This window comes from Montipora foliosa, chromosome 5 (genome assembly GCF_036669935.1).
Source record: "Montipora foliosa isolate CH-2021 chromosome 5, ASM3666993v2, whole genome shotgun sequence".
Classification (NCBI taxonomy): Eukaryota; Metazoa; Cnidaria; class Anthozoa; order Scleractinia; family Acroporidae; genus Montipora; species Montipora foliosa.
Genome location: NC_090873.1, coordinates 45,194,925 through 45,207,424, shown reverse-complemented (window position 1 = coordinate 45,207,424; position 12,500 = coordinate 45,194,925). Strand labels below are relative to the sequence as shown.

General features: G+C 40.9%; 2 protein-coding genes across 2 annotated transcripts in view; one reads left to right on the top strand and one right to left on the bottom strand.

Moving 5' to 3' along the window:
- Positions 1-4,917: 4,917 nt before the first annotated feature.
- LOC138004377 (uncharacterized protein MT2135-like) lies at positions 4,918-8,586 on the top strand. The gene has a single exon (XM_068850876.1). The coding sequence runs from the start codon at positions 4,919-4,921 to the stop codon at positions 6,602-6,604; it is 1,686 nt and encodes a 561-aa protein (XP_068706977.1). The 5' UTR covers position 4,918; the 3' UTR covers positions 6,605-8,586.
- A 150-nt stretch (positions 8,587-8,736) lies between these two features.
- Positions 8,737-12,500, bottom strand: part of LOC138004376 (uncharacterized) — a 10,636-nt gene continuing 6,872 nt past the window's right edge. Inside the window, exons 5-6 of the mRNA XM_068850875.1 lie at positions 11,714-12,500; positions 8,737-9,949 (exon numbers count right to left, since the gene is read on the bottom strand). The exon at positions 11,714-12,500 is cut by the window's right edge and continues 585 nt beyond it. Of these exons, the coding sequence (XP_068706976.1) occupies positions 9,579-9,949; positions 11,714-12,500 (1,158 nt within the window). The 3' untranslated portion in view covers positions 8,737-9,578. The remainder of the gene's footprint in view (positions 9,950-11,713) is intronic.

Below are 12,500 nucleotides of genomic sequence, written 5' to 3'. Positions count from 1 at the left end.
GCCTCAACCACTGAGTTGGCACGCACCGCTAATACGCTTGGTCTTCTGCCAGGAGTTCTCCAGGCCGATCTCGGAAAATTGTTCTTTATTCTGCAAATTTTTTATTGTACAGGGTATCTAATATGATGTTTAGGCCGTAAGCACTTCTGCATCCTCTCAGCGAAAAGCAAAGTGAATATTCGAACTCAAAAGGCAACAACGATTGCAAAACACGCCCTCAAAGCCTTTCGAAAAACTACAGAAATAAGCTATTTTTAGTTGGGATCGCACTGAGTGAACTTAATAACAACTCAACCCCAAAATTGGAAGGAGAGTCTACTGGTTTGATTGTGAAAATTTTCGTTGAAGTGACAATGACTCAAAGCGAGAATTCATGATCATCGCAGAGTTGCGAGCACTGAACCAGTTGCAGAGGAAGCCCGCAAAAAAGACTCAGTTTTCAAGCTTCCTTTCCAACTCCTTATGTTGCCCTGAACTAAAATGCTCATTCTCGTGTAGTCTCCTGTTTCGTTTCTGAGACGACCCGATCTGAAGATTGAAAAAAGAATAAACTCAATTTCAATAGGACAATGCTTGAATAATTTTTTCGTGATGTCACTGCGGTTATGTTGCTGTTCCTGAACAATGGAACGACGGCCACGTTGGTGTACCCAACTAATCCTCCGGGAATTGAGCTTTCTTTGGTTCGGGTGGTAAAACAAGGTTACTGATCACGTGAATGAACCCTCTCTATAGAAGACAGTATTCCAGGGCATGTGTTTTTTTTTTTCAATGTCAAGATCACCACAGCACTTAGCTAACCTTATTTGTCAAAAGTGACGTTTTTAGGCTGGCCTTTCATATACCGGATCCGAAATAATTAATGTCCATGAAACAAGAGAACAAAGTGAACATGAATTCCTAATTAGCAAGGCCTAATCGGAATAAAAATAGTTCTTTTGTCCCCCGTCATTTAAGTCCGGTATATGAAAGTCTATCCCCTTTTTTACGGCTCAAATCAAGAATATCGAGCATTTGAGCCTTACCATCATCGCCGATAAAAATAACGGGATATAATACACGTGCTGGCTTGCTGGTCACCAGTACAAGTATTATACACAGCTTGTTTGTAAACAAAAGAAAGAGAACAAAGGCGACGCACCTTGAATCACTTAGTCGTGGAAAAGAGGCGCCCAATTAGATCACAAGCACGCTAAGTCGCAGTAAATTAAATGCTCATGGGGGTAAAGTAATTTGCATAGTCTTTCGTTTTTTGAGGGAACAAAACGAGGAGCATTTAATTCGTATAACTCGCTGTGAGTGCTTCAGAGTGCATTTTACGCCAAGCAGAGACAAAGGAAAACGTTAGCAAAAGACTGTACAAATACTCTACTACCCAGGTTTTCTTAGAAGTAAAGTACAGTACCACGAGCGAACTTTTGAGAGCAAATCAATCAATGAACGAAGGGTGCAGATTTAAAGCGACCGCTTCAACTTATCATCGCATCTTCATCAACAGAACCTTTCCCTTAATCCACTTCAACGACTTTTTCTTCAAGACCAAAAGAAGAAATGTTCTTGATGATCGCTTCAGGGTTACCGCGAAGTGTCTCTTGTTTTGTTGCTGTTGTGCTGTGTTTTGTCCTTCTTTCTAAAACTAAGGCTGAGAAGATCAACACAGAACTAAGAAAGCCGGAAATCCCTATCCACGAGAAATCGCCAAACCGTTCGATCAAATACCAGATCTCGCAGAGAGAGGCCACGGTTTTAAAAGGGGCCGCTGAATTCGCAATCCAAAGTCTTGGAAAGGAGAAAACCACATTCAAAAGAATCTTAAGCTTTAAAAAGATAACCAGACTATCTTCTGCGGTTCTTTACAAACCACATGTTCTGTTTCAAAGGGAAAACGAACCTCTCAAAGACAAACAGTTTAAAGTTTATGTGGTTAACAAGCCTACAGGAGGAGAGGCATTTGAACTAAAAAAGCAACAACGTAAAGAAAGGCGATCAACACGAAAGGAGGGTGGAAGACCTGTTTGCAATGAGGCTAGCAAGGGGGCAAACTGTTCAAAGTGTGGATACCGTGGTGTTTGCGTTCGAGGAACTGCAAGAATTTCACCGTGGCTCCAGTTTGCTTTAAAAACTCAGCGTGAGATACAATTGGATGAACCAGTTAATCGGGTACAGTTTCTTGGGTCTCATAATGCTTTCAACAACAGAGCCAGTGGCTATGGAATCTTCGACAATTGCGATTGGCCGAACAAGGCCAATGGGTTGTGGTGCATCGCTCTAGCCAATCAGGAGTTCAGCTTGACCGATCAACTCAACATGGGTGTGCGTCATCTTGAAATCGATTTGTGGAGCTGTTTTGGAGCGATTCACATGAGTCATGGCACCTCTGACTTCAAAATGTTGGGGTGCTTTCCATGGGACGAGAAATTCAGCGATGGAATCAAGGAAATTTCCGAATGGACAAAAACTCCCAAGAACAGGAATGAAATAATTCAACTCTTTTTGGAAGATCATACAACTCATAAAGATGACAGAGAAATTAATGAAGTTATTAAACGGTATTTTGGTGATGCAGTTCTTACACCAAATGATTTGGAAGTGAAATTTGCAGGAAGATGGCCGAGCATAAAAGAGATGCGCCGGATTAACAAAACGGTGATCCTTGTCGATCCGAATCGTAGCCACGCAAGTGAATATCTTCACAGATCTTTCTGGACAGACGGTTTCTCAGTCAACGGTTTTGCCTCTCATCTCAAAACGTGTTCAGCAAACAGCGAGGACACTTTTCGAGTATATAGTGATAGTACCCACTACGGTCCCTTTTACAATGGAATTAAAGACACCGGGGTGATCACAGATTTTAAAAAATACTTGTTGTGTGATGTTAATGTCCCCAGCGCGGATCAAATACACCCAGAACTTATGAATACTGCAGTCTTCACTTGGGCCCAAAACGAACCGAAGAAGCCAATAACGGAAGAATCCTGTGTTGTTCTCTCAGGCGATAAGAGGTGGTATGTGAGTGACTGTGAAGAGAAACATCATTTCGCTTGTGTTTCGAAGACAAATAACTACAATTGGACCGTTAGTTTGGATGAGGGAAAATATTCTGATCCAGCATGCCCGAAAAATACGAAATTTAGTGTCCCACACAGTGGATTTCAACATCAAAAACTTGTGGAGGCAGCGAAAGGAAAAACAGTTTGGATTAATCTCACCCCGTATGTCCCCTTTATAACAGGAAAACTTTAAACTTTATAGCACAAACGTTACATGTATAAAGGCATGAACTCAGTGACTGTACTGATTTTTTACACGCCTTGTTTAAAGTTATTTTGCACATAAACTTGTTTTCTTTCTCAGCAGTGCAACATGGAAAGGCTTCTCCACTAATAAAGTCCCGTGTGTCTTTTTTTTTTCAGTTTTAAAAGATTTTTAATTTTCTTTTTTCTTTTTTAACACTTTCCAATGCTTCGCACTTTACACTATATTATAATTTAAAGAAAGTATATTACGCTAGCAAAGAAGGGAATTCGAAGAGAAGAATAATAAAGGATGTATGGAACTCCTTTACACAAAATAAAGGGAAAAAATAACCTATCATACCTGTACTGGGACCGAGTGGATACAATCGGCAAGAAAGCGAGTAGAGAATATATTGCGTCAATTAAGTTTTTCAATATATCTTATATTTGAAAATTATCTTGTTAACTTGAAATTCGGACAAACTAATGGAACTATCATTTAACCTGTGTGAATAAATAAAGTACGACATATCTAAAAGGGTAAAGTTAAACTTTCTCACGATCCTGTGCACAGCAGAGTTTTGTTTGCAGGAACAAAGAACAATCTAAAAGATAATAAACAATTTTGCAAATAGTTCGAGGCTCTCTTTAAAACAAGAAGTGTCCATAAAATCGTTTGGTTTTGAGAACTTGTTAAACTAATCTTACTTGAACCTCCAATTAAGCCGTTTAGCTTTAGTGACGATCGAGCCAGTTGTTAGCTATCAAAAACTGATAAATTCTGGGGTTGAAAAAGCGCAAAGGATCCCACACATTCTTTGTAAAATTTCGAATGTTTGTAACTTTTCAAAATTTCTCCCGTCATCTTCAGAGTCATTTTTCAACCCAAAATCCATATCTGCCACTAGTCAAACAAACATTTTCGGTGGAAAGTCAGGGATATTGTCTTAGGGAGTTTAGCTGGTATCTTATGTTAAAGGGGTGCACTAAAAGAATCAACTCAATTTCAAGAGGACAATGCTTGAATAATGATTTTTTATGGAAGAAAGTATTCCAGTGCATGTTTTTCTTTCAGTTGTCAAGATTAAATGAGCTTATGTATCAAAGGTGGCGTTGTTAGGGATCAAATAAAATTCTAGAACATTTCACCAGAAGTGTGTATTTTTCATGAGACAATTCTCGATCGACGAGCATTGCCATCGCCAGCGATATAATAAATAGATATACGTGCTGGCTTGCTAGTCACCAGTACATGTATTATCCACCACTTGTTTGTAAACAAAAGAAAGAGAACAAAGGCGACGCATCTTGAATCACGTAGAAAACAGGCGCCCAATTAGATTAAAAGTACGTGAAGTTACAGTGAATTAAATTCTCATGGACGAGGAGCTTTTCATTCGTGTAACTCGCTGTTCAAGTATTTACATGCGAGAGATTCAGAGCCGTGTACTCTACGCCAACCAGAAAAAAAAAAAGATTGTACAAATACTCTAATACCCAGGCTTCCTTAGAAGTAAAGTAGAACGAGAGAACTTTTGACAGCAAATTAGAGAACGAAGGGTGTGAATTTATTGTCACCGCTTGATCTCGTCATCGCATCGTCGTCAACACAACCGCCACCAGCTGTCCTTTCCCTTCATTCACTTCAACGAATTTTGTCAAGCCCCCAAAAAATGTTTTTGATGATCGATTCAGGGTTACCGCGAAGTGTCTCTTGTTTTGTTGCTGTTGTGCTGTGTTTTCTTCTTCTTTCTGAAACTAAGGCTGAGAAGATCAACAGGGAACTAAGAAAGCGAAAATTCTTTATCCGAGAGAAATCGCCAAACCGTTCGCTCAAATACAAGTTCTCACAGAGGGAGGCCGATGTTTTAAACGAGGCCGCTGAATTCGCAATCCGAAGTCTTGGAAAGGAGAAAACCACATTCAAAAGAATCTTAAGCTTTAAAAGGATAGCCAGTCTACCTTCGGCGGTGCTTTACAAACTACATGTTCTGTTTCAAAGGGAAAACGGACTTCTCAAAGACAAACAGTTTAAAGTTTATGTTGTTACGAAACCTACAGGTGGAATGACATTTGAACTGAAAAAGCAACAACGTAAAGAAAGGCGATCAACACGAAAGGAGGGTGGAAGACCTGTTTGCAATGAGGTTAGCAAGGGGGCAAACTGTTCAAAGTGTGGATACCGTGGTGTTTGCGTTCGAGGAACTGCAAGAATTTCACCGTGGCTCCAGTTTGCTTTAAAAACTCAGCGTGAGATACAATTGGATGAGCCAGTTAATCGGGTGCAGTTTCTTGGGGCTCATAATGCTTTCAACAACAGAGCCAGTGGCTATGGGATCTTTGACGATTGCGATTGGCCGATCAAGGCCAATGAACTGTGCATCGCTCTAGCCAATCAGGAGTTCAGCTTGACCGATCAACTCAACATGGGTGTGCGTCATCTTGAAATCGATTTGTGGAGCTGCTTTGGAGCGATTCACATGAGTCATGGCACCTCTGACTTCAAAATGTTGGGGTGCTTTCCATGGGACGAGAAATTCAGCGATGGAATCAAGGAAATTTCCGAATGGACAAAAACTCCCAAGAACAGGAATGAAATAATTCAACTCTTCTTGGATGATCATACAACTCATAAAGATGACAGAGAAATTAATGAAGTTATTAAACGGTATTTTGGTGATGCAGTTCTTACACCAAATGATTTGGAAGTGAAATTTGCAGGAAGATGGCCGAGCATAAAAGAGATGCGCCGGATTAACAAAACGGTGATCCTTGTCGATCCGAATCGTAGCCACGCAAGTGAATATCTTCACAGATCTTTCTGGACAGACGGTTTCTCAGTCAACGGCTTTGCCTCTCATCTTAAAACGTGTACAGCAACAGTAAACAGAGAGGACACTATTCGAGTCTACAGTGATAGTACTTACTACGGTCCCTTTTACAATGGAATTAAAGACACCGGGGTGATCACAGATTTTAAAAAATACTTGTTGTGTGATGTTAATGTCCCCAGCGCGGATCAAATACACCCAGAACTTATGAATACTGCAGTTTTCACTTGGGCCCAAAACGAACCGAAGAAGCCAATAACGGAAGAATCCTGTGTTGTTCTCTCAGGCGATAAGAGGTGGTATGTGAGTGACTGTGAAGAGAAACATCATTTCGCTTGTGTTTCGAAGACAAATAACTACAATTGGACCGTTAGTTTGGATGAGGGAAAATATTCTGACCCAACATGCCCGAAAAATACGAAATTTAGCGTCCCACACAGTGGATTTCAACATCAAAAACTTGTCGAGGCAGCAAAAGGAAAAACAGTTTGGATTAATCTCACCCCATATATCCCCTTTATAACAGGAAAACTTTAAACTTTATGGCACAAACGTTACATCTATAAAGGCATGAACTTGTGTTGTACTAATTTTTTTACACGATTTTAATGATCTGACTGATTCCAGTTTTGAATGTTACCAGCACAAAAAAGTTCAACACAACACTTTTACAAGTAGTTACAAGCTTTCTTTTAAACAAGAATTATTCATAAAACTTTCCTTGAAGCAATTCAAGATATCATATAGTACCATTTTTATTAAAAGCAAAATACACTAAAACATTTAAATAATAAAGTTTTATTTTGTCAGTGCCGGTGAGAAGGACAAGATTCAAATAAGGGAATCTTTGCTGACATCATTTTTAAAATTTTGTTCACTAACACCCGAATTTGCTCACAGCAAGCATAGCATCGTGTTATCTACAAATTGACTTCGAAAGGTGAAAGAACTTATTAAACTTAAATTTCCAAATTCGAGCCTCTTTGCTTTAATAACGAGCCAGTTATTAGCCACCAAAAACTGAGAAATTATTTGGTAGTAAAAGCGCTATAAACGATCTCATGCATTTTCAAAGCATCATGCTTAGAGATTATCTGGTATAGCGTGTTCAAATTTTCAGAGACGGCTCACTATGCAGTGCACTTTCATTATTCTGAAACGATGGCCACGTGCTTAGGAAGCAAACAATGTAAGCAAGGATTTCCCTATAGGATAACCTTCAAAGAATCTGGCTACCAGTTATGCGATAGTTATCATTTAGCAACAGCAACACTGGAGCAACATTGGCCAACCCAGTGGCATTGGGATCATTCCAACCACAAAGCCCTCATTTATAACAGGTAATATATTCACAGGGAGCAGAGGAGTCCTATTCGACCGTTTCTCCAGATAAATTCACCGTACAATCGCAGCGCGAATCGAATCACCGTACGTGATCACACTACATACAAATCCTATCCGCGAAACGAAACCCGCATACAGTAATGACTGCGGGCTTATCACTAGTGGTGTCTAACAGTCCCTAACAGTTTAAAAATAGACATTTTGCCTACACTACCCAGAGAAACACACACACAACGATGTAGATACAGGGGCCTATAGGTCAGCGAGGACCTCAAAGCCAGTTTATTGCAAAACCACCATCAACGTATCAGTATACGCTTACTTGTAATACTCGCCGTCGGAAAAGAACAAACTACGCAAAAAACCTTAATACGGCACCACCGGATACGAAAACCCAAAACCACTTAGTGGAAAAAAGGGAACGTATACCCCCACCTGCTGAACTCAGCTGCAGTGGCGCCAACTCTGGGGGCTGAGGTACGCAAAAAATAACAAACACAAAATATCTAGAAAACAAACAACTCAAAATGAACAAAATAAAATTACGGAGCTCGAGTAAGTGCTGTCCTAGACTGATTCAAAATCGTAACGAACAACATACATATCTCACAAAGCTACCCATTATCCCTTTCACGCGGACCCATGCCTCTGGTCCGTGCCGGCAAAATAGCTATTCCTACCTATTCCGCGAAGCTACCACGTCAGAAATACCATTCTTTTTGTACTCTCGGCACTTCGTGCCTCGTACGGAAAGCTTCGCTTTCAGGAGTTCGTCGCCCGAAGGTCGACGAAAATTGACGGCGATAGGATTTCAACTGTAACGCGTTTGTGTGTAGTTTGATTACAAACAGTCATTCAAATTAACAAGATCGATTCGCGCTGCAATTGTACGGTGAATTTACCTGAAAAAGTGGTTAAATAAGACTCCTCTGCTCCATGTGATATAATATGCGAGTATGCATTTTGCTGGTGTTGACGCTTATCGCACAAGTGATACACTCAGAGCCTGTGAAGGCGAAGGTACACACCGTCTTCGAATTCTCGTGGTTAGATAGGAGCGAGAAAGGAGTGAAGGCAGCTACCTGCTGCAGTTTCTTCGTGGGATCACGGATGTGGCCTCTGTGAGCGCGGAAGGATAGTTGAACTGGGTATAGCGTAGCGAGATATAGGAAGCGGTCTGCTAACGACCACTTGCATGACTAAGATGAAGTGATCATACTTAAACATGTGCATTTCTCATGTCTGGTATTACTTAGTACTTATAATAGACATGAAAAATATCGAGAAAGCATGTATGTTATTAGCTAAATAAAAGACATCACTAACATTGCTATAAGTTTTATATCTTAAAGATGTTTCCTTGGGTTATTGTTTCCTGCTTTGCGCTGAATTAAATTCCAGAATGTATAAATTTGAAACGCTGATTCGCGGATATACCGTCGTTTTTATCTAAGCGTGGACACATGACGGGAAAACATGTTCTTTGAAGTTTGAGTTTGGCAGCCGTTAAGTAAACAGTTGAAACTTTTGCGCGCGATAGTTCAAAAGTATTTGAAGCACACTTTATCAGATTAGGGTCAATTACCGAGAAAATTTCTTCGATGTCCAGTCTTGCCGTCATTCCAGGAAAACTTGCCTAAACATCTCTCAAACTTAGAATGATTCAAGACAAAACTTGTCACGTTTGCAGCCAAAACGTGTCACGTTCGCAGCCACTTGGAGCATGTTTTCCAGTCACGTGTCCACGCTTAGATGAAAACGACGGTAATTTTAAGCTTTTAACGTTAAAAGTATATCCGCGAATGAACTAAAAAAGTGAACTTAAAAGTTCATTTTCTTTCATGCTTTGCACGCAGTTGTTCCTTCGTAATTGTTTTCAATCGTTCTAACCTCCTTGTCTCGTCGGAAAACAGGGCTGGTGGAAATAATTCGCGTCCACAAGGAAGCTAAAAAAAGCTAAAAAAAATTCAAGTAATCCTAAAAAGAGCTTAAAAACTTATGATGACACAGAACCGAAGTAACATCCAAGCACACCAGCCCAACTTCTCTTCACACAATTCAGCAGCATATTAAAAGGACGTACCAACATTTTCATCCCATACTATAGCGAACAACAAACCTGCCATGTCAACATAGTCCTGAATAATTGAGCAGAAACCACAAACTATCATAGCAATATGATATTCGACGAATTCGAGGATTTGTCACGAGGTGTAACTAGCTCGTACTGAGGTTCCTCGGGTTCACTATCATTGTCTCCGTTTATACAAGAACGACTCACTAGCGCACTTGCAGTCTCTAAATGTTCAGATCTCGCGCTACCATATCCATCCGTCGATGATCTGGGCCCCTCATCTACAAGTCCAGCATAATTGTCGTCCATTATGGCAACATTATGTTTGACTTCCACAAGTTCGTAATGGTCTGAAGCTGTCGAAAATCGTTTAGTTTCGTCGGGCACAGATAATTCCATTTCCTGGGGACGTTGTTGTTCTGAGGCTCCTATTTCAACCTCATCATAGAGACCATCTACATTTCCTAATGACGAATAAAAGAGAAAAACGAGTCACACGTTTAGACTAATCATGTGCCCCTCATGCTATTCATATAGTGTGGAGACCGGACGAACCCTGTGAGACGCCTTAGTCCACTAGGGATGAACTTGTGCAAATACTATTAACACGTTCGTTAGATTCGTTGAGTATATAGACCGACACCAGATGCCTTATGGTTGGAGACAATCGATCCGCTTGAGTGAAGCTAGACTGCCATCTACCCCTTCTGTCAGTCACGGCGCGCACATGTCACGCAATCGAGTGAAACGGCCTTCCTCATGATCAAGCCTCGAGCTCCCTGCAACAGAAGTCGTTTAACAGTGTCTGCGGAGCGCGGAAATATGTCATTGTAAGATGGCCCCTCAAGCGGAAAAGCCAATTCAAATTTCTTGGGATCGCGAGCGTGACCACTGTCAACGCCGCCTTTTTAGTTTTAATTACATGGACAATTTAAGCAATTGCCTCCTAAAGACACCTGAAGAATTCAGCTGGCTTCAACGGGATTCAAACTCATGCACCGCCCGGCAGACGCCATTTCTCCCTTTTGTTTAGTGCGAGTTTCAATCGAGTGCCGTAAAACCAAAACCAAAGTAATTACTTTGGCCAATCAAAAAGGACGGAGACAAATCCAGTAAACCAATCAAAACTCGAAGTAATTACACGTAGCCGACACAAAGCGCGGAAAAAATGTGCACGCGCGAGCCACGATTGATTTTGGTTTCACTTCTGATTGGTTGAAAAAATGGCGCGAGAACTTTGAGAACCAATCACTCAGTGAAGTAATCATAAACCAAAGCAATTCACTAATTACTTTCGACGCTCAATTGAAAACCACTCTAAAACCAGTTGTTGCTTCTAGTGACTCTTTTTGATAAGGGAACTTTGTCAATGATTTTGCAGTCATTACATAAATCCAAAAGATTCCTGAGTACCCACAACCCTACCGTTAAAGTCAAGTTTTGGCCAAAACTAAGGATCCAGGGACCCGTTTCTCGAAAGTCATGATAACTATTCGAGTCCGAAAAGCCATTACTGAACCTGCCATCCGCCTGTTTTGTAAAGCTGGCCTTTTGGTATGTTTGAACATTCGTTCAACAAAAGTTAAACGGATGTTGGGCAAGCTTTGAACATTTTTTACGCTTTCAACAATGTTGGTCGACGATCTGTTCAAACGCACCTAACATTTGGTTCAGCAAAGTGTTGAATGCATGAAGTAAATGTTGAAACTGTTTAAACGGGCCTTAAATTGATGACTCAAAACCTCTCCCTTCTTAGATGAACAGGGAATTGTGACACCTGAAAAGTCATCCAGATACGGGCCCCTGTCCCCAAGAAACAACAAGCTGACTCTATCTATTCTGATGCAATAACTTGTGCGGAATTTTAGAAGGGCTTGAAGCTACAAAGAAGCGCAAAATATATCACCAACACCGTGACTGAACAATTTTGTGTCGCGGGTATAACAAAATTTTTTGTTAGGCATAAAAAAACTGAATGCCACCAGCGATCAAATAACTTTGCACTTTTGGTTACTGTATTTACTTTTACCAACAACTCCACGCATTAAACGCGTTTTCTGCTGCCTAAAACCAAAAACCGAAAACCGAAATGTCAAGAAGGGATGAACGTAAAATTGCAAAAGGACGTCAAAACCTGCAGATTTTCCGGACGACAACCGACCTCGAAAATAACCCAAACCGGAAAATCAGTTTTTCGAGAATTCTAACGACAACAATACCTAACTTACCTTCAAGTTGCAGCATCTCGACCTGAATTTGCTTAGATGATATATATACAGGGGGTAGGGGTGGGGGATTATCATCGCTCCACTCCTCCTCCTGAGTGCCCTTCTCAGTATTAGGTGCTCTCCTTGTCTTTTTGCTGAGATCGACTTTAGCATAAAGATCTTCCACTGAAGGACTAACCTCACCCGCTCTCGGTCGCACAACGTCAATAGTATTTGAGCGTATAATGAATTCGTTTCCTGTCCTTTTGAGGCCGTACGTATCACTTTTTGAGCGCCTACGAAAGTCCACGGACACGTCAAAGTCTGGCGAGACATTTGCCGCTCTATTTATGATTTCTTCGTACGGTTCTGAGTTTTCCAACAATTCCTCTGCTCTAAGCTGTTTTATTTTAGAGTAAGGGTCTTCTGGATCTTCGCTCTCATCTTCATCTGCATCTTCACATAATGCTGGCTCCTCTCCATCGCCTGGAACCTCCGCATACAAATCTTCCTTGGTGGACAAGCTTGTGTTTTCCACTATCTCGTAAAGGTCGCTGTCTTTGAGACTCCACGACTCCTCTACTCTGATCGAGTCGTACATTGAAACTGGAAGTCGACGCTTCTCGGCTTCAAACCTAACATTGTCGTAATTATCATCGGAAGAAAATTCCAATGTTTCTGCCGACTTAGCTTTTCTGATTTCTACAGTATCGTAGTTATCATCTTCCGACGCAGTTGCGCAGGGATCGGAAAGCTGTCGGTGAGACATTGGACGAACCGGAAGTAGATGAACAGGGGAATGCAGGGG